The following is a 21,590-nucleotide window of genomic DNA, read 5'->3' as shown; positions in this document are numbered from 1 at the left end:
CAAAGAACCTGTTCAAACTTAGTTGCTATGAGTGACTTAGGAAATTGTTTTATGATGCAACACTTACAGTTCTCCCTGCAGAGTTGCTCCGATTCTATCTAGTTACCTACCTGGCCTTCATATCCGCAAAGCTAGAGCGCTCATAATTGGTTTTCAGTTGATATAAATTGAAATAACATTAGGCCTGTTTGTCAAGCAGACAGGGCTCTGCTGATGTATCAGTCTAAGAGATCAGAAGGAATCAGGAACTCCATGGCTAGGAAGTACTTTGGAAAGTGCTTTCTGACAGATTCATGGGGAAATGGAAGTTTTTAACCAATCTGCCCATGTTACATCTACTATGCAAACCTATTTTCTATGCCTAACACAGGAGTCAATGAAGAAATGTCTGACTCTATAAGAGCAGTAGGAAGTTCACCACATCGTTTTGAATTGTTCACTCTCCCCCAAAGTTGCCTCCTTGCTGCTGATGACTCACAGCTGACCTGTCTGTGTGGCTGATCTGCCCAAGGACAAGGCAGTGGCCATTATGTTGCACCTCACAAATGCATTCCCAGAAACAACAATGTCCCCATGCTTGTCCTAGTGTCCCCAGTGTGTCAAAGGCTTCCTGAAGAAGGGAAGTGATAATATCAGCTTATAAATGGAGAGGTGTTTCAATTCCTCCCAAAAAGCGAAAGTAGAGAAGAAGGAAGCTATGACTGTTTTAACTCTGTGCTTCTTCACATCACCAACCCAATTTCAAGGAAGGAAAAAATCATGGCTTTAAAGCTAGTAAAAGCTGTAGTAAGTTCTACTTACAAATCTGCTATTAAATGATGTGATTCTTGGCCCTGGTGCATAATACCCCACCAATCCAAAAGGGAAATAGGATCCCTGGTTAAGATACCGATACAGATTTTAAGAGATTTCAGTTCAGGCCACATAAAGATCCTGTCTGTGTCTAACTGATTGCCTGATCCTTTGCTCTCCTTGAATTCAAACTATTTCAATATGAAGCTCTCTCTCAGGTATCAGTTTAAAGCACATTTTGAGAAAAAAAAAATGTAACAAGGTTTAGCCTGGTCTACTTATTAATCAAAGCCCATGCACATCCTTCCTCATCATTTAGGTGCCCATAAGTGTCCCAGGCACTATGTGTGACACAGGCTGATGACCTACCAAAGAGGTAAAGCAGACAGGATGGTGCATAAGTGAGGATGTACCCTGAGCTTTAACTTGCACTCCAGCTGTTTCCAAAGACAAAAGGAAGTGTTCAGCTTCTCTGTCTGTGCCTGCTGTCTGCAAGCCTGGTCTTTAGATCGTCTATGGATAAAGTCGACAGACGGGAGGGAAATATCCCATGCACAACCAGCTGGGTACAATTCTGACTTAGTACTCACAATCCTAGACCCAGATTAACTATTTCCTCTATAAGTATTTTGCCTGGCTACAGGAACTTCTGTAATGCAGATGCTAACAAAATGTTATCTCTGTATCAAGAACATGATAACAGACATTTAAAATATTTTTTTTTCAGCTAGATCATACACACATGCATGTACCTTTTCTGGTTTTCAAGGAGTCAACATGCAAATAACAAAAGGCATTTGAAGTAATAAAAAGGATTTGCCTTAGTTGAAAGCAGGTGTATAGAATAGCAGCCTGAAATCCTTGGAAGTCTAGGAGCTCTTCCTCTTACCTTTGTAAATGAGAGTGACTCACATGAATATTTGGACTGTGCTTTCTCCAACCTCTCTTTCAGCTCATGATCTTTCTGTTCAGAGTCAGTGGCAAAAGAAGCCCACCTTTTCTCCAGAGGGGTGACTTATAAGAGTAAAGTTGCAAAATTTTTTGTTCTTTTTAATTGTTTTCTTCCTGCTAAATGAAATGCATCTGCAAAGAAGACAGGATCATTAAAACTCTGAGACGGAAAAGAAGCATTAGATTTAATTCCTTCCCATATCAAATTTGTCTACTGTATATTTCCTAAGTGATTCAATGCCAGGTGATAAGCCTTACTTGTCAGGTTATTTGAGTCTCATCATCAGGAAATTTATTATAGAAGTTTCTTTTTCCATTCCTTAACTTAATCCTATTACTTTTTAATTTAATCCTATAACAACCAGGATTGTTGCTGCTAGCCATGTCCACACATCAGCACTGAGATGAAGAGTTACTTTAAAATGTGGAAACTCAAATAATTTTATTAAAAGTCCAAAGCAGCAGAATTTCTAGGTGAGGTCCATTCCACAGGGTGATTCATCTCATGCATGGAGAGGATAGTACGCTAATGCTAATTTACCTATGCCTGTTAATTGGTGTTCATCAATTAGGATTGTTTAAGTAATTTTCCCAAGCCTACAGGAGAGACTAGACCTGGCACAGAAAATCTACAATCATAAAAAAATAAAGCAAAATTGCTTCTTTGCACTCTTTGTGAATATTTCAGAAATTCCCCATGGGCTTGTTTTAGCTCTGAGATATGATCTTGGGTTAAAAGTTTTGATTAAGGTAAAGAAGGAAAAGAAAAGGGGAATCAGAACAGAAATAATATCTCAGATCAAAACAATCTTTTTTGCAGCTTTATTTCACTGTTCTATGTAATTTCCCATTGCTATTGAAACATAGTTGGCTTCTTTTCAATGGCAAAGCTTAAATGTATATATATAGTGTGTGTATAGATACATACACGTATAAATATATATTATGCATATACTGTTAAAACTGCAAAATCAAGCATACTCAAGTATCATAATGCCAGATTTAAGGGTATTCATGCTGTGCATGTTATGACTCAGCTCCAGATTACATGAGCATGTGATATTTTCCTTAAGACCTCTGCTCATTCTGTGCTTAAGTCTGTACCTACATGGTTCACAGAAGTGTGGATTAATCCCTCGAGTTGCAGAACTGTGAAGAACTTGTAGCATCTTCCAAACTCTTCCCTATACAGTATAGAGATAAAGAAGAAAGCAAAGGGTTTGACCCAAATAAATGCCCTTCCAAAATTCCCAAGTTGCTTCACTGTGCAGGAGTACCAGAGCTACCTGCTCAGAAAGACCCCAAATCATGCTGCCTTAAGTTTTCAAGTAAAGCCATGAAGAGATTGAAAAATTTCAGCCCAAATGATTAAGCTGTAGAAAGGAAAAAGATATTATACCATGAAGTGACTAAATCCTGACACTGAACCCAGAAGGGCTCTGTGCTATGCTTATCTTTGCTGCAGAGCAACTACAGACCTGTGAGCAGTGTCATGCCCTTTTTTCCTCAGTTGTTCTCTCTGTAAAGGGTACAAGCAGAAAGCATTTCCCCTCCACTCCTGACAAAAGACCTCATCTATATCTGTAGAGCCATGCCCAAAGTTCTGATTTTACTACAAAGGAGTCTGAACTCCACCTCAAGCCCACCACAAATCGGATTTCTCTTGCAATCCCCTTATATGATGTTTTTGCTTTTTTGATCTTGAGCATCTTATTCCCTCTCATAGATGTAGGCTGGAACTGATGATCTACCAAATGTTTATTCAGAAGCAATTCTCTTGCCACATCAAACCTAGGAGGTTTATCATTGAATCATAAAATGCTTTGGGTTGGAATGGACCTTTAAAGATCTCCTAATCCAACACCCCTGCCAGGGGCAGAGACACCTTTCACTACACCAGGTTGCTCAAAAAACATCCAGCCTTACCTCAAACACCTCCAATGATAAACACCTTGAACATCTTCTGTAAGTATTTCATTAGAATTGTCTGTTGGGGTAGGAGAGAGTTCAGATTTGCATATTACCTGTAGATACTGAGAAGCATTCAGTTTCTGAGGAAGGGAACAGAGATATCTTAAGAGAGTCTGAAACTGATGCATCTCTGACCTTGAACTGGTGACTGAGAGGCCTGTCTTTTCATGGTTGGAAGTGTTCCTCCTGTCCTAGGACACACATAGGTGGTGTTGATAGGAATTTGTTGTGCACCTTTCTCAAAGTAACCTCTTCATGTATCCTGTAAATTAAAACAGCAGTTAGCAGGTACTTCACAACTTCAAGCTCTTCCACAGCTCCAAAGCCTGTATTTTTTTTCATTTTAGGAGTTAAGATTGCAAACCAGAAAGGGCAGATAATGGCACATTTGAGTTTCTAATGTTCAAACTCTCATGCGGCCTGGAGAGGGAAGCTGAAATTACCAAAATATGATTATTAAAAAGACTTATCTTTAGGGCCCATAAATCTTATGCCTTGTTGAGAGAAACCTCTTGCCCTTAACGTGAGGAATAACATAACAACCTCATCAGGGAAATTAATGCTGTTTTCTGCATATCTGTTACCTAAAGTCAGTAAAACTGTCAAAAAGGACAATTATAGCCTTAAATTGGATTGATCACTGGAGCGATGAACTTCTGCTCCTTTAGTAGAATAAAAACCAAGTCTGTAGTATTTGCTTATTCATCTCCATTTACAATCCCTGCAGCAAACCAACCTGGAGGTCATCAATGCAGAAAGCCTTTGTTAACACAGTTTGTGTGCTCTTGGCCAGGAACAAAAGACTTTTTATTCATGTATGGTAACAAAACAGGGGACAAATTTCCTTTTGGGGAAAATGATCAGAACTTAAATGACATCAGTAGAGATTTGGTTTCAACTGAATTTCAACTAGCATTTCAACTTTTGAGATTGCCACCAAATGAGTCTAATAGTTTTGCAGTAAACCCACTCCTAATTTATAGCTGTGCTAATGGGAACCATATTTACCTAAATGTGTGTGTGTGTTTCCATCTTAAAGTCAGCAACTCCATAATTCAGTTATGTACTGAGTAAAAGTGGCTCCTGGGGACTGAAGGTCAGGCGTGGGCTCTCTTACTTTGGCAGTTTAGACATTTCATGTTTAATTAACATTTGTGTAAGGTGACAGAGCTGCTCAGTGTAAACTGCTGTACCTGGAACAGGGGAGAAAAATGACCTCATCTAACTCCATTATGCAACGGCCCATATGACTCTCTGCAGTCATTTCTGAAGGTCTGTGGCATTTAGCAGTTGGCTGTAGCGTGTCTAACCATTACAGCATCGCTGAGAAGACAAATGTCCTTACAGGCAAATGTAGTTAACAGTACGATGGGTTGCAGGGCAGATGGATGAAATGAGCATCTAAAAATGAGCAGCTGCTACAGTGACGTCTCCCTTGACACAACTTCGCCAATCCAGGATGACTTTACTCTGCGTGTGAAGGAGCTCTAAGTGGAGATGTCTCCACATCTCCACTTGTCTTGAAGCAAGCAGGGTACCTTTCTGAAGCTTGTCTGTTAAATTTTTTAAGGTCCCAGATGGATTTAGATAAACTTGCAAAGAAATATATTTGCTCTGTTTCCAGGCTTGTAAACACTTGGCCACTTTGTGGAAAGCTCTTAGTCCTGGTATAACCTATTCAAGCAAGAAAATCTGTGAAAACAATGGTCTGCAAGTTGTTCCCATGATACAGAACACTGGAGTTAAGTGGGTGCTGTTCGTGCCTATGTGGAAATGCATTGATGTCTCTGCGGTCTCAAAACACTAAAACCACACTATGTAATCCAAGGCAAAGTATTTTGGACTCCATCAGAATTTCTGAGCAACTTCAGGAGACCCATTTCCATAATAACTTGTAAATACGATCACAGTGACTTTTATGAACTTGTTCATGAAGGTGTCCCAGCTTCTCTGGTACATCTGGCTTCTTCAGGATCTTTGCTAGACAGATGTACTAGATCTGGCTTGAATGGAGTTACCTTTCTTTCTAACAGTCCATTTGGAGCTTATGCCTTGGAGCTGTGGCTGAAACGGCATTGGTAATACACCAATGTTTTGACTGTTGCTGAACAGAGCTTACAATGCATCAAGACTGTGTTTTTCTCTCTTTCCTCCTCTGCCCACCCCGCTCAGCAAGTTGTTCTGGAGGTTGGCAAGGGGCTGAGGGGGACTCAGCCAGGACAGCTGACTCCAGCTGAAAAGAGGGTTATTCCATACCATATGGCATAATGCTCAGCAATAAAAGCTCAGGGAAAGGAGCAAGAAGGGGTCATGTTAAGAAGAAAATCTTCACTGTGAAGGTGATGAGGCACTGGAAGAGGCTGCACAGAGAAGCTGAGGATGCCCCGTCCCTAGAGGTGTACAAGGCCAGGTTGGACAGGGCTCTGAGTAACCTGGTCTACTGGAAGGTGTTCCTGCAGGGTGGTTGGAACTAGATGCCCTTTAAGGTCTCTTCCAGCACAAGCCATTCTATGATACTATGTTTGTGCTTATGGTATTTGTTCTCCCAATGAAAGCTGAGGTCGTCCTTGACAAGAAGTGGCAAAACATCTGCCCGCCAGTGGGAAGTTGTGATAAATTCCTTTTTTTTTTTTGGCTTTGCCTGTGCACGCAGCTTTTGCTTTCCCAGTTAAACCATCACTGGTTCAAACCACAAGTCTCCTCACCTTCTTTCTGTTTTCTCCCTATCCCACAAGAGAGGGGAGTGAGTGAGCAACTGGGTAGGTGTCTGCCCGTTAGCCAGGGTCAACCCACAACAGTCTTTTTCAAGCACAGCACGGGTTCGTTTAAACAGGCTATAAACAGTTAGAGTTGTTAACTGCAGGGTCCCGTGTTGGTCACAGAGCTTACATGCTTTACTGTATGTTAGAGTCCAGGGCTGCTTCTGCTGTTTGCTGTGGTGCTTATCACTTTACTCCACTGTGCCCGAACACCTTTTGATGAAAGCAATGGCCATGTGCCAGGGCTGGCGTACGGTCCTGGCATTGATGCTCTTCTTGTGCTGTCTGAGCTACCCTGCAGGAAGTGCTAGAGATTACACCTCCCTCTGCTCCTCTGCGATGGACATGTGCCTGCTGTTTGATCAAGTTCTCTAGACCACTGGCTTCTTGAGTGTGTGGAAACTGACTTGGTCCTGGCATAGGAGTAAACAACTTGTTGGTGAGGTGACAAAGAAATATGCACCAAGGTGGTCATTCAGTGGTGGCAGAGTTTGTGGGAGGATATGGGCAAGGGCCTAGAGTAGTTATCACCTTCAATAGCCTTCTACTTTACATTTGAACAGGCACATAAGCCTGTTGAACTGTCACACCAGCTGAAGGAAGGTACTTTGCCGAACCCAATGAGAATCATAACTTCTGGCATTGTTCTAGGTCTTATTCTGTGCTTACCGAGCCTCTGCCCAGCACCATTAGAGGAGGCAGGATGAGAAAGTGGTAAAGTCACCAAGTAAGCAAGGCAGCTGGGATCCCTAGGTAGGGACAATGGGATTGACAAAGGGAAGTGGAAGCCACGGCCTTTGGACATGGTTCCTATTGACAATGAAAGCCACTTATGCCCTCAAGAATGATCTGGTACACTATCTGGGCAAGTGAACAACCACTGTAGAAGGCATGCAATGTTTGAGGGAAGTAGAGGTGGTGAGACTGCAGCCAGTGCATGTGCAGAAGGTGCTACATAAACTCACCAGTGTCATATGCCAGCACCATGGGGCTGATGCATTGGCTGGACTCTGAACCACAAAACCACGAAATGTGGAGTGACTGTTCCAATGGCTCCAGGGCTTCAAAGAGAACCTCCCTTTCTCCCCATGACCATGAGTCTATGTCTCAGCTGTCAGGGATGCCCCACACAGTCAGCTTCATCCTGCCAGAGGGAAAGGGGGAGCCAAGGCATATTATGCCAGCCTGTGGTTCCTCCTGCACAACCAGGAGGAGAAAGTGAAGAAGCAGGACAATGTGCCCACCTCAAATCTAGAAGCCCACATACACAAACTGCAAGGAAGACCACTGCTACAAAACACCCATTCAAGAAGGCTGACACTCCAGTTGCCACCAAGAGAGTGAAAGAAAATGCAGAAGAACTGAGAACACTTCTCCTTGTCTTGGTGGAGGAACTTCTGTTCTCAGCCCACAGGACTCAGTGAATACTCCAGCCAGAGGGTCTCTGTCTCTGGCCAGGCAGAGAAAAAGGGTAACCAGGTTTATAGTTTGGATTTGACTGACTGGCACATGTAATCCACAGAAGTAGAAGACTTTGGTGGACATTCATGCACAGCACATCCTAACATCATCAGATTCCAAGGGAGCAGATCCCATCTGGATTTCTGGAGTGACATAGACTGGGAATGTCAGGGTGAGTTATCTGTAGCTTGGTGAGCCTATCAGGACATCCAGGGAAAGTTGCAACACACAGATGGGTTCATGATTAAGGGATGGATCTGACCACCGGAGCTATGGCACAGGTGGTAGATGGCAGTCCAGTGAAGGGCAGAGAGAGGGTAATTCAGAATGATGGGCAAGAGGAACATCAGGCAACTCAGCACTAAAGTCTTCTTTCTCTAACTAATTTCCACACTAGAATTTTATTGCCTTTGTCTGCACACAGAATCTACAGATTGAGATTTCACAAGCATGAGATGCTGACAGAGGATTTTGGCTTCTCAGTACTACAGGATTACAAAGAACAAGTAATAGCTTCTGTTAATACAAGACAGCATGGTTACGTTGACTGCAGCCATCTCACTGGCTTAGACAAGACTTAATCAAATACACCACCCATTTTATTTCACTCATAGTTTTCCTTACCACTTGGGTCTCTGTGTTATTCAAGACACTGACAAGAATGAAAATCAACATAATGTCAACCACAGCTTCAAAGTCTGTCTGTCCACAGCCCATACTCCATCTAATTTAATTTCATAAGATTTATCTGAGCCTGATGTAACCAAATTAATCATGCAGAGCACTGACCTATCCTACCCCAGGCTACTGTGCCCCACTTTGCATGTTTATTTGAAAGGTAATCTAATTTGCTCCAAATGTAGTTATCTAGCTGGAAAGCAAACTGTGATAAGTACCTCAGAAGGAATAAAGTTTTCCAGAATGCATGGCTCAGTGAATCCCTTTGTCTAAGGAATACAGAATCTATTTTATTGTTGTTTTTGATCTGCACTGGAATTGCTCGCCTGCTCCCTGCTCTTTGTCTCAGTATATTTCTGAAGCACAGTTAAGCTCCTACACTCCAGCCTTTTTCCTCAGGGTTTTCCATTAAGACCTTAAGAATCTATGGAGAGCTGCTGGGTAACAACCTACTGCCTGCAAGGTACCTTTGGCACATGAGAGTGAAATCCTGACAGATGTTTGCTAGCACAGTGCTGAAGTACAACAGCCCACTGAGCAGCCAGCAGTGGTTTAGCCCAGCTTTGTAATACAGAAGAGTCAGAGCACGACACTGAGTAGCAAGGGGGAAAGAGACACTGTGGAGGTCTCATGTTCCTTAATAAGTACAATCCCTACCAGTACTGAAATGATTAGAGGACAACACTATAACTAACTTTCTTCTAGGCACCAGCTGTCTTCTGTCCCACTCCAGGCTGTTGGGCCTTGCTCACTTTTGCCTCCCAAGCCTTATCTTGCATTTCAGCTTTGTTTCAGCAGTGTGGTGAGGGAAGGATCAGAGACACTTCTGTTTGCCATGTCACAATCCCTAGCAACACTCCCTTCTTATCCCATGAGATGTAGGAGAACAGAGCTGAGATGGGGTGTGTGCAGGTGTACCTTGGGGCAGGGACAGCAGATGGATGGTCCCAACCAGACAGAGGATGAGCTGGGAAAGGATGAGGGACTTATGCTGAACTCAAGACATGGCCTCTTTGTATCGTGACAAATTCCACAGGTTGGGTCCCAGTAGAGATTTACAATGAATGAGGGCAACTTTCTTGGAAGTCCCCATCTGGCCTCTTTCCCCCAAGGTTCAGTGGTGCTGCAACACATGGTGATGGTGTGATGTTCTCTTTCCAGTTTCAGGACTGGGGTGGAGTCCTGAAGGATTGAGGGACTCATGGACACAAGCATCACCAATCAAAACTACCAAAGCTCCCAAATCAAAACTAGCAAAGCCCACCAATCAAAACTACCAAAGCTCCCTGTCTGCTTTACTAACCCTTTCCATGCTGACACATTTAGTAGCTGAACTGTTACAAAGCTACTGAAATGACCAAAAAGAGTGCCACAGGCACTGTCTATGAAAAGTCAATACTGGAACTATGTTTTAGCAGAGAACGTGATGCTTCCAGAATTCAACAAAAGCTGCGTGACCAATATCTGACCACCAGGGACTGACAAAATGCTGACAGCAGAGAATGGGCTGACAAAGGTTGGATTCTGCAACTGACTGTCTGTCTGCCTGACATCTATGGAAATAAAACTGTATAAGGCCCCTGCCCACTAGCCCCGGTTTTGATGGGGGGCACAACTTAACGACATGTAAACAACACTTGGATACTTCTACCATTTTAAACTTCTTGTTCTCCTATACTCTGTTCTGTTTGCAGAGATTAAACAATTTCTTGCTTTGCTGTACCTGTTTGTACTGTGTTTGACACAGGTCACAGACCCCTGAAGCAGTTTGTGAGGGCTGAATTCAGGGCCCTGCGCTCACTAACATGGCCAATACAGAGGTTGCCATGGCCCTGGCCTCTTCTAGGGTGAGAGCCTCAGAAACATGCAGAAACAAAACACCAGACAGAAAGGGAATTTGGTACTAAACATCCCTGAAAATCCAGCAGCAGATTACATTTCTAAATGTAGTTCAAGGGATACCTAGCTTTGAACATCTTTCGCTCACTTACAGTCAAGAAAGGAACTTGCTGGTGATTCAGTGGGAAAATCAGCCCTCGGCTGTGACACATCTCAAAGAAAACAGGGAGAAAATAGGAGGTATGTGTGCTCATTGTTTGCAGAAGGAGTGGACTATAAGAAATACGGCCATTTCCAGCCCCATATACCAATGACTAGATAGCACCATCACCATCAGCAATACTAAAATTTTGGTCTGTATCCTGAAGTCAGTAGGGACCTCCCATGAAGGATGCCAGATAGCCAGTAATGTAATCTGCATGAAAAATAGGGAGGAAAGGTTGAAAAATCAGTCATGTCTCATTATTTTCCCTCTTTCCAACCACCTCATGGGTTTCAGCACTTTCAGCAATTGGGGATTGTAAGGTAAAACATACACAGCTATTCTTCCCAAGAATGCCAAAGCAGTGGAAGGATTACAAAAATGGTTTATTTCAGATGCAAGGACCACTTTTTTACGATTCAGCTCATCTGACCTTCAGGGCAAAAGGCAAAGCCCCTCCTCCTACAAGGCTTTTTGTATCTTCTCTCTCTCCTCCCCCACTTTCTCTGGCCCATGGACACCTTGCACACGTCTGCAAACATGTTATCTCTCTGCATATCAGAGAGCAAGGCTGAACACTTCTCTTGCTATTCGGAGGTGGGGTGAAAGCATTGAAACTGCCTTTGAGAAAGAGCCACCACCTAGGCAGAAAGCCCTCCTAGCAACTTCCTAGTTCTAACTTTCCGTTACATATTCTTCCAGAAATATATCTATTCCTATAGGGATCTACATCCACTTGCCCTCCCTGTTTTCACCTGTTTGAGAGAAGGCCTTCTACCATACAGCACCTTTTCAGAGTATGGCTACATGAAATAATCCCTGCTGCAGCCCTCATCCAGACGACTGGACTGACAACAGGGAGATGTGTGCATGCTAAAGCTGTGGGATGGCCTGCTGAGGGCATAGCAATAGCTATCCTCCACCGTGTTTGTAGAAATTACAATAGATAAAACGGAGAGGAAGGGTGAGCTGATCAAAATAGGCAGTCCTGTCCTCAGCCCATCTGGTTGTGGTCTGGTGCCCTCCTACGGCAAGCTGGGGCGCTCGTCCTGAACTCCAGCTCTCTGTATTACTAAAATGGACCGAGCTCAGCTGCTGATTCCAGCTGACAGAAAATACAGCTTCCGAACACCCCATTTGCCATTCCGGTGTCAGTCCAAAGTAGAAAATCAGCACCCTGGGGCACTCAGCCTCTCTGTCCTGCCAGGGAAGCCTTTGTGGAGGGAAAGGACTGTGTGCTGCTCAAGGAGCAATTGCCATCCTGAGCCTGCATATGCTGCAGCTGGTGTTGAACAATACATCCCTGCAGAGAGGGTGCAGATCTGCGGCTCTTCTCCCTTAGTGACACCTTTTGGTTGCTATTGTTGGGGGTTTTTTCCAGTATCCGTATCTTGGCAACACAGGAGCTGTTGACTTGTGGGACTACGAGATCGTCATGAAGTTCAACAAGTCCAAGTACTAGGTGCTGCACCTGGGTGGGGGCAGTCCCAGGCATGAGTACAGACTGGGAGAGGAACTCATCAAGAGCAGCCATATGGTGAAGAATTTGGGAGTTCAGTGGATGAAAAGCTAGACACAACCCAGCAACATGCTCTCAGCCCAGCCAGCCAACCGGGCTGCAACAAAAGCAGCGTGGGCAGCAGGTGAAGGGAGGGCATTCTCCCCCTCTACACTGCTCTAACCTGGAGTGCTGCATCCAGCTTTGGGGGTGTTGGCATAGGAAACACATGGACCTGCTGGAGCAAGTCCAGAGGAGGCCACAAAGATGGTGAGAGGACTGGAGCATCCCTGCTATGGAGACAGGCAGAGAGGGTCAGGGGGAACCTCATTGCAGCCCTCCAGTGCCTTAAGTGGGCCTATAGAAACGAAGGAGAGGGACTTTTTATACCAGGATATAGTGACAGGACAAGGGGCAATGGTTCTAAACTGAAAGAAGGTAGGTTTAGATTAGATATTAGGAAGAAATTCTGAAATTCTTCACTGTGAGGGTGGTGAGGCATTGGCACAGGTTGCCCAGAGGATGCCCCATCCCTGGAAGTGCTCAAGGCCAGGTTGGATGGGGCTTTGAACAACCTGGTCTAGTGGAAGGTGTCCCTTCCCATGGCGCGGGGGGTGGAACCAGAAGATCTTTAAGGTGTCACCTCCCCGCGCACCCAACAGGCCCGCGCGGTGACACCGCCTGAGGGAGGACACGGCGTGGCCGCTCCTCCCGCCCGCCTGGGGGCGCTGCCGCGCGGCCGCGGACTACAGTGCCCAGCATGCCCCGCGGCCCGGCCGGAAGTGGCAGCGGAAGCGGCGGGCGGGGGCGCCATGAGAGGCGGTGGGTGCGGAGCCGCAATCCGCGCCCTGGCCGGCCCGCTCTGCAGCCCCGGCCACCTCCGCATCCCCGGCCCGACCCTGACCCCGGCATGGCTGCCCACAGCTCCTCACAGAGGTGAGAGGCGCCGTGCTCGGCCCACTGGCAGGCCCCCACCGGACGGCGGCAGCCTCCGCGCTCCGTGAAAAAGAACGATTGGAATTGTTTTTCAGTATTTGTAGTATTCAGTGCGTCTTAACTCTTAAGTACAGGCATTAATTCGGATGCTGTGGCTGGTTTAGGTAGAGCCAGTTCTTCAGAGTGCTCGTGACTTGATTTATCTGGTAGTGGCACGGTGTAACTTCCCTGATGTTTAAATGGTATAATGCTTTTCAGTAGATAAGGTGCAGAACAGCGTTTTGTTCAAAGGCAGGCAGCCAGCAGTGTGTTAGGTTCGAATAAGAATGAATTTAGAAGTAAAAGGGCTGCTTAGATAACAAGGAGTCTATCAGAACTCGATCTGTAATATTCAAAGCCCCACAAAGATAAGGTGCGGAGAAAGATATGCCTGAAATAGGAATAGAAGCGGTGAAATGCCTTGTGGGAAGGCACTCACGTAATAAATAGAGAGGATCTCTAATATCCATTTCTGAGATATTAGGTGCAGGCATCTTATAGCTTTGTTGCCCAGTTACTTTCCTGGTGAACCAGTAGACTCACTCTGAAAGTTAGGCTTGCATAGATTTCTAAAAAATAAAAATATCTGTAGGTTTATCTTCACACATGGCACTCTCCTTGCTGGAAATGGTAGTGACAGAGGAAAATGTAAAAAGAAAGCTATTGAGGAATACTGTGAAAATGGGAGATTTAGATTGGATGTTAGGAAGGAATTCTTTACTGTGAGGCTGGTGAGGCAGTGGCACAGGTTGCCCAGAGAAGCTGTGGATGCCTCATTGCTGGGAACATTCAAGGCCAGGCTGGATGGGGCTTCGAGCAGCCTGGTCTAGTGGAAGGTGTCTGTGCCCATGGCAGGGGGTTGGAACTAGATGGTCTTTAAGCTCCTTTCCAACCCAAGCCATTCTATGACAAGATAAAAATCTGTTGGAATTAAGGCTCAGCAGTTTAAATAAGAGAACAATGAATACCTAATTGCATTAACTCACTGAATGTTTTAAACATAAGAAGATTATTAAAGGGATGTTTCCCAAATATTATAAAACAATTGGCTGAGGTGCGTTCATTTCTGTTGTCTCAGGTTGCTTGTCCTTGCACAGTTACATGGACACACTTATCACTGAAATATGAGTCCTAGTTGGTATAGATTTCCTATGGAAAAGGGATTGATGGTTTCTGGTGTGTGTTGTAACCGAGCCTTTTGTTGCAACATGCATGCAGCTTTTCTATGATGAAATGAATTAAAATTAGTGTGTTGCATGATAAGCCAATCAAGTTAAGTTTAAGATGTTGTTTTGTTGCTTCCAGGTTTTGCTGGCACGTTCATTAGGAAGTCATATGATGTCAGAAGAGTCGATATCACTCCTCTGGAGCAGAGGAAAGTAACTTTTGATACCCATGCTTTAGTGCAGGATCTGGAAACCCATGGTAAGTGATATCTGATAAGTAATTCAAAGGAGAACTTTTAGTTCTAAATACTGTAACTTTCAGTGCTGTCAGTTTCTCGAGAGTGCCAGTACTCGGTGGTATAAAATATTTGGCAGCCTGTCGAGGCTGGTGAAGGAGAGGCATCTCATCTGAGGATCTGATCCGTTATATTTACCTCATTTGCAGCTGTAGGCAAGTTTATATAGTGTCTTCCAGCTGAGGAACATAATTCAGCTAACAAATGTAAAGTAAATAACAGTTAAAGACTGTTTTAGAGCAAAAAGGAAGCTTTAATAGACATTCCTGCTACAGGCCTGCTGATAGTAATTTAAGGGTTTTTTGTAACTAGAAATATTTTCAGCAGCATAGTGCTGTGATACATTCTTAATGCCTGCACTTTCATGTTGTGAGTGTGACTGGCTGAAGTTAGATGAAAGGCCCATCTAGCTCTGGGTTCTGTCTCCTGACAGCAGCTGTGAGTCAGTGCCTGAAGAGGAGTGTTAAAACAGGGCAGATGTCTGCAGCACATCCCCTTGTACTTTCTAAGCCTCCAGTTGCTGTCACTCTGGAGGTATTTTGGGTCAGGTGTGAGTTTTAGTAACCTTCACTGGAAATCTTTTCACAAGCTTATTCAGTCCCTGAGCCACTATAAACTGATTAGCACCCAAAACGTTATTTCTCTTGGAATTTCAGACACCCTCTCCTTTTTTTTTTAATGCAGAATCTGGCTTCTATGAGGTGAATTTGATGCCCACTCAGCTCTTTTGTGGGAAGAGGAAATGAACATTTGATCCCCCATGTCACTCATGATTATGCAAACTTCTGTCAAATTCCTTCATCATTCTTTTTCAAATAGAAGAATCCTAGCTTGTTGCATTTTTCCTTGAGCAGCAGCTTTTCCATATTTCTGATCATTCTCAATGACTGTTAATAATTTTGACTTCTATCACATTCCATTTCACAGGGGAGGGAACACAGCTGCTGGCGTTACTTGACAGTTGAATGTCTTGTAGATTTGAACAGTGATGTAAAGTTGTGTCTATTTTGTTCTCTGTTCCTTTTCTTAGTAATTCCTAAGAGTTTGATTTGCTTTGTTGGTCCTTACTAAGCCTTGAGCTGATGTCTTCATTAGACTAGCAACCACCTTGTAAAATCCTGAGTGACAGTAGAAACTTTATACAGTTGGTGGTTGGAACGTCATACAGTTGGAGGTTAGGATTTTTTCCATTATTTGGGTCTAATAATAATATCTGTTAGTAGTTAAAAGATTAATAATAGTCTGCTAACAATGTTTATTTTTTTCATGCCTGTCAGACTTGACGGCTCGTACTTCCCTACATCTCTCTAGAACTGCTTTTAAAAACTGTCATTGTTATTTCCCAGTCCATGGGTAACCAAGGTAGGCTGGGAAATGTTATGTGTGCCCAGGACTATTTCAACTATTTCTTCATCACGTTCCTTTGGAACATGTGGGGTGAGATCAGTCTGGTGCTGGTTGTTACTCAATTTCATTTGTTCCATAACTTTACAAATATTTCAATCCCACAGTGGCAGAGCTCCATAGGTGAAGCCTGTACACACCACAAAAGTGAGAAAGCATTTTGGTTTATCCCAAGCTTGCTGCAGACAGTTTTCAGGCTCCATTCTCTTGCTCATAGGAATTTTTCTACATTTTCCAAACATCCACGCAACACGAACAGTTCCTGCTATAGAGGAAGAGCAAAATAAGCAATTGGCAAAAGCCTAAGTAACCCTGAAAATTCAGAGGAACGGAAGCAATACTATCACACCTCTTAGTGGAAGGAAGCTGTCGTAAAGCATGCATACCTTCCTTAGTCATGTAAACCAATGGTGCAGCTTGACAATACCAGTATTTTGGAAGGGAGCAGTGGCATAGTTCTCTAAATAATTTGCCTTGAAAGTCTTTTTCAACAAAATGTTAATTGAACCCATTTTATAAAATGGGTCAGTTGAAACACATGAGTGAAATTGCTGAAAATAAATCTTCAGGGCAAATGCTCCCAGCACTTGGCCAGATTAAAGTGATTTTTTTTTTCACTATTCACATCATATAGCACTTCAAAATTGCACCAAGCCATGGACAAAGTGTAATTTTTATCACTGAAAAGCAAAAATCCCAGTTTGAGTTCGTTCTACTAGCAATGGCTGCAGCAGTTTTAAAATCAGTTTTGCATGTGTTCAATATCTATGCAGAACAATTCCAGTATAGGAAGAATTACCTGTTATTACTCTGTAGGATGCATGCTTTATAGCTCAAGGTAAGTTTGGCTTTAACAGAATCTGTGGAAGTTCATTATGAAGTAAAGTTTTCCTGAATTATTTTTATAATGCATGAACAGTTAAGCCTTGATGAGAAATGTGGTCTTTCTGTCAGCTGCATGTATAGGCTTTTAGTATATTAATGTGCTTCAGATTTTTGCAGTCTGTGTTTTTTGTAGTTAAATGTCACAGGGACTGTCTCCTGGCTGTCAGTTTTCAGGAATTGTGTGAATTCCCATGTGCCACTGTAGTTAGGTATGGTACTTGAGTGTCCCAGGTTATTGTGTAGCTCTTGCTCTTCATCCAGATTTTTGATAGCACCTTAACTTGCCATACTTCTGTTGTCCTCTAGGCTTTGGGAAGGAGCAGGCAGAGACCATCGTGTCGGCACTAATAACCCTGTCGAACGTCAGCTTGGACACCGTCTATAAGGACATGGTCACGCAGGCTCAGCAGGTAAAAACCAGTCTGTGGTGTGTAGCTGTAACAGCTCATACTTGCATCTTTAAAGCACAAGTGAGCAGCTCTTGCTAGTACTACGAAGACCTCACTGTGCCAGGTTTTCCCAAGTTTCACTTGGGGTTTTAAATGATAGTTAAATGCCCTGACCCAGCTTCTGCTGAAGTCTGGCTGCTTCGTTGAACACAATGAAGTTTTTTCAATTCCTAGGAAAACTTTGGTTGTATTTACTCCGAGGAGCCTCATCCCATCTTGAAATATTCAGTCTCAACACTGACTACACAATAAAAATCAATGCTTCTGCCTAACACAATTCCATGCAAATTATATCTGGGTTACTGACTGACTTTGCATATAATAGGATTTCCAAAAAGAAATGTTTCCATTTTGAGGGGAAAAAAATAAAGAGACAGAAGTTCTTGTCTTCTTCTGAGATTTAGAGGAAGAAAAAAAATTTAAACAACTTTTATGAGAAATAAATGCCTTTGAGATAAAAATCTGTTGGAAGAAAGGTTTGGCAGATTAAATAAAATAGCAGTGAATGCTTAATTGCATTAAGTAATTGAAGAAGAATGGCACGTGATTTCAGCTTGCACAGCCTTCCTGAGTAATTATTAACACCATCACTGTGCATCAGAGCTTTGTTATCCAGCCCAGATGTCTACCCTACAAGAAAAACTCCCTTTGCTGGAATACAGACCAAGGTGCTGACCTGGCCAGCACAGACTGCCAGGTTTATACCAACAACTGAGTCATTCAGAGCCCACCTGGTGTCCCCAAGGGCACATGACACAGCACAGACTACGTCCAGGTGGCTAAAACCTCTGCCTCCTAAATCAAGGTGGCTCTGTCCACCCCATCTGGTGGGACAGCCCTGGCCCTGTGCTTTCACACAAACTGTCAGGGAGGCAGAGCTGCCACAGGTCAAAACCAAACCAGACACTCCAGTGGCTGTGGCCAGCCATGCTGCTGAAGTTTTCCCAGGAGTTGTAACAATATCATTGTGTAAAACAAAGTAGTCAGACTTCAGTGGAAGTTTGGTCAGGGTATATTTTATTGAATTTAATTCAGTGCAAAATCTGAGAAATACTGTTGGTTTGTAGTCTGAGTGAGAGCTCTTCATTTTGCTGGCTCTCAGCTTTAAAAGTAGAATCCCACAGAGATATGTCATTGTCATTATGACATTTCTATAAATAATAGGGTACCTTCCTAATGATGGCTGAAGGAGATTTCAAGATTTTAAAGTACTGCATTTCTTCCTTTATTTTCTGGGGTTTTTTTCCTCTTTAATTTCTGAACTTGTTAGTTCAAACCCCAGGAAGACTTTTTTCAGTGCTCTTTAAGCAGCGTTTTTACATGTGTGTGACTTCACTGTGGAGAGGATGGTGTGATACTTGTATCAGTAAGACTTGGGCTTTTGATGATTTTGTGGGCAAGAAGTGGAAGTGCTTATTAGGAATATTCAAACCAAAAATTAATGCTTCTGAAGCTACTGAACATTCACTGAAAATGGAAGAGACTAAAGGACTAATCCGTAGTTACACATATATTTTATTTCATAACTACTTGGACTAATACCTCTGGCCTTTTCTCTTAAATTCAAAGCTGGTGCATTAAAGCAACAGAAAGAGCACAAAAGGCAAACCTTTCAAGTCTTCCAAACAAATTGCAGCTATAAAATTCTGTTTCTGCCACTTCCTTGTTGGAGATGCTCCCCACTTTTGTGCTTTGGAGTAGCTAATTTCATCATTTTGGACCTAAAAATCTTTCCTTGACTTGCCAGAAAGTGTGCAACATAATCAGTGGCATATTTTATTCTTCCAAAGGAAATAACTTTACAGCAGATAATGGCACATTTGGACTCCATTCGAAAAGATATGGTCATCCTGGAGAAAAGTGAATTTGCAAACTTGAGAGCAGAGAATGAGGTACTATTACATATTTTTCATTAAGGAGTTTAATTGCAATATATGTTGTACATTTTTGTGGAACAAAATATGAATGTAAAAATAAGTCTGGATACTTCCATCAGTGTTGAAGAGTTTATAGATTACAATTTCTGAGATCACATAAAAATATATTTCACATAAGACTTGCTCTGGTTTTCTGTAAGGAAAAAAAAATCTACAGGTCTTACAGTCATCTTTTGTAATTTTATTTAAAGGTAATTCTGGTAGTTTGTGGCCTTTAAACATATATTGCAGAGGGAAGAGTCAGCCGTTTCTTTGAAACAATTTAATTAAGCTGGTGATTGAGATACATTTTGCTTTTACTTGATAGCATTTTGGTATTTTTCTGCTGTCTTTAGTCTCAGAATAACAAGATCATAATTTTTAGAAAATAATCTCTTTATTTTGAGCCAAATTGTCAGCAGATTATATGTGGCTGTACAATTGAACACATTATTGAGGATATTTAATCAAGAAAAAATTGCCCCATCGGGAGAAAAATTAGGGAAGAATAATTGCATGCATGCAGTGGTAAGAGTTACATGACTGATTTGGTTAGCAGCTTCCTGAATTTGTAAAATCTTTTTTTTTCTCTCCTCTGCACTTAGAAAATGAAAATTGAATTAGATCAAGTTAAACAGCAGCTAATGGTAAGTAAATAGCAGTACCTACACGCCCCTATTAGGGAAAGTAAATAGTTATTTTCATAATCTTTATTTTTTTAAAGAATGAAACTGGTAAAATCCGAGCTGACAGCAAGCTGGACATAAACCTGGAGAGGAGCAGGGTGACAGATATGGTAAGCTGGTCTGCAAAGATGCCCTTACCAGTTCTGTGTCATGTGTCTGTTACTACACTTACAATTTACCTTCCATCCACAGTTTACAGATCAGGAGAGGAAACTGATGGAAGCAACTACAGAGTTTCATAAAAAAGTAAGTATTGAATAAAGCTGATTTGTAGTCATCAGGATACAGTTACACATTGCATTTTACGTACAAACTTTCGTGGAAGTTAATAGGGTTTTGGATATGGTTAAGCAAGAGTCTGGGCTGTATCACTCATGGCTGTTGCAGGTGTTTCTTGCCTTAGAGATGAACACCAGTCATCAGAGGGAGGCATGCAAGTCTTTTCCCTCGCCTCCCAAGTACCTTGTTGCAGGCTGTTACGGGTGGGACGTGTGCTGTCATGCCGTACCAGAGGGATGGTCCAGGTGCCTGCAGCCAAGCATTTCAGGGGCTGGAGGTCCTCAAAAGCTGCTAGATGGCACCAAAGTCTAAAAGACTGAGAGGGACTTGTCCCATCTTCAGCATCTCCTTCTTTTTTGGGATATGGCTTGTGAATGCTTAAACCTTTGTTTTTCAAAAATGTAGGAATAATGTGCTGTAGAGTGTCTCCTTTAGGATGCACTGGCATATCCGATAAAAGTCTGTATCATGAGGGTGGTGAGACAGTGCAGAGGTTGCCCAGAGGGGTTGTGGACTCCCTGTCACTGGAAGCATTCAAGGCCAGGCTGGATGGAGTTCTGAGCAACCTGGTCTGGTGGAAAACGTCCCTGCCCATGGCAGGGGAGTTGGAACTAGATGGTCCTTAAGGCCCCTTCCAACCCAAACCATTCTGTGCTTGTGTGATCATCAGAGTTTTCTCTCTTTCTGTCACTTCAGTATTCTTCTTGGATTGGATTAAATGGTGTTCCGTGTCTTCTAAGGTCTCGTAGCAGTTAGTAATGTTTTACTTCAGTGATAGGTTGGAAATTCATTTCTTGTTGCTAGTAACAGAGTATTTTAGTTCAGCTTTGCAAAGCTAAAGGGTTAAACACCATTGTCATTATATGCTATCTTTTAATGTTTCAGGATTCAAGTACCAACAGCGTTATCTCAGAAATCAGTAATAAAATTGACACTGAAATAGCTTCCTTAAAAACACTCATGGAATCTAATAAACTTGATACCATACGTTATCTGGCAGGTACGTGATAGGCAAGGAGGTGAGTGCCAGCCCTGTATCTTGGATGTAAAACATTTTATTCAGGAGTATATGCTGAAAGAAGTCAGTAGTAGGAGCAGACAACTGGGATTGGGCGGGGGGAAATCTCCCCCCAGCTGGAAAAAGTGTGACACAGAACGCAGAACATGGCAGAGTTGCTAAAGAAGTTCTGAGGTCGTCTGGGTTACCCTAAAAGTTTGCTGCCATTTGGGACTGGTCTGAGAGTGATCAGTTCTGCTTCCCATTCAGTCTCCACAGACATACAGTTCAGTGTGGCAGCACTTGTACTTTCCCCTGCCAAGCAGAATAAATCTCAGTCTTATTTGAGATTGTCTTCTCAATATATACATAACCACCGAAGTTTT

At 42.8% G+C, this 21,590-nt stretch overlaps 1 protein-coding gene across 2 annotated transcripts in view; it reads left to right on the top strand.

The window, feature by feature from the left end:
* The first annotated feature begins 12,963 nt into the window (after positions 1-12,963).
* CCDC90B (coiled-coil domain containing 90B) overlaps positions 12,964-21,590 on the top strand; it is a 9,587-nt gene continuing 960 nt past the window's right edge. The window contains exons 1-8 of one of the 2 annotated variants that reach the window (XM_027884457.1): positions 12,964-13,087; positions 14,432-14,551; positions 17,184-17,347; positions 19,117-19,218; positions 19,848-19,889; positions 19,967-20,038; positions 20,121-20,174; positions 21,093-21,207. In XM_027884457.1, coding sequence (XP_027740258.1) covers positions 12,964-13,087; positions 14,432-14,551; positions 17,184-17,347; positions 19,117-19,218; positions 19,848-19,889; positions 19,967-20,038; positions 20,121-20,174; positions 21,093-21,207 — 793 coding nt within the window. The other variant, XM_027884459.1, reaches the window with a different exon arrangement.

This window comes from Empidonax traillii, unplaced genomic scaffold, assembly GCF_003031625.1.
Source record: "Empidonax traillii isolate 1590-97213 ecotype Southwest subspecies unplaced genomic scaffold, ASM303162v1 scaffold146:size911690, whole genome shotgun sequence".
NCBI lineage: Eukaryota > Metazoa > Chordata > Aves > Passeriformes > Tyrannidae > Empidonax > Empidonax traillii.
This window is presented reverse-complemented; position numbering and strand designations above follow the sequence as displayed.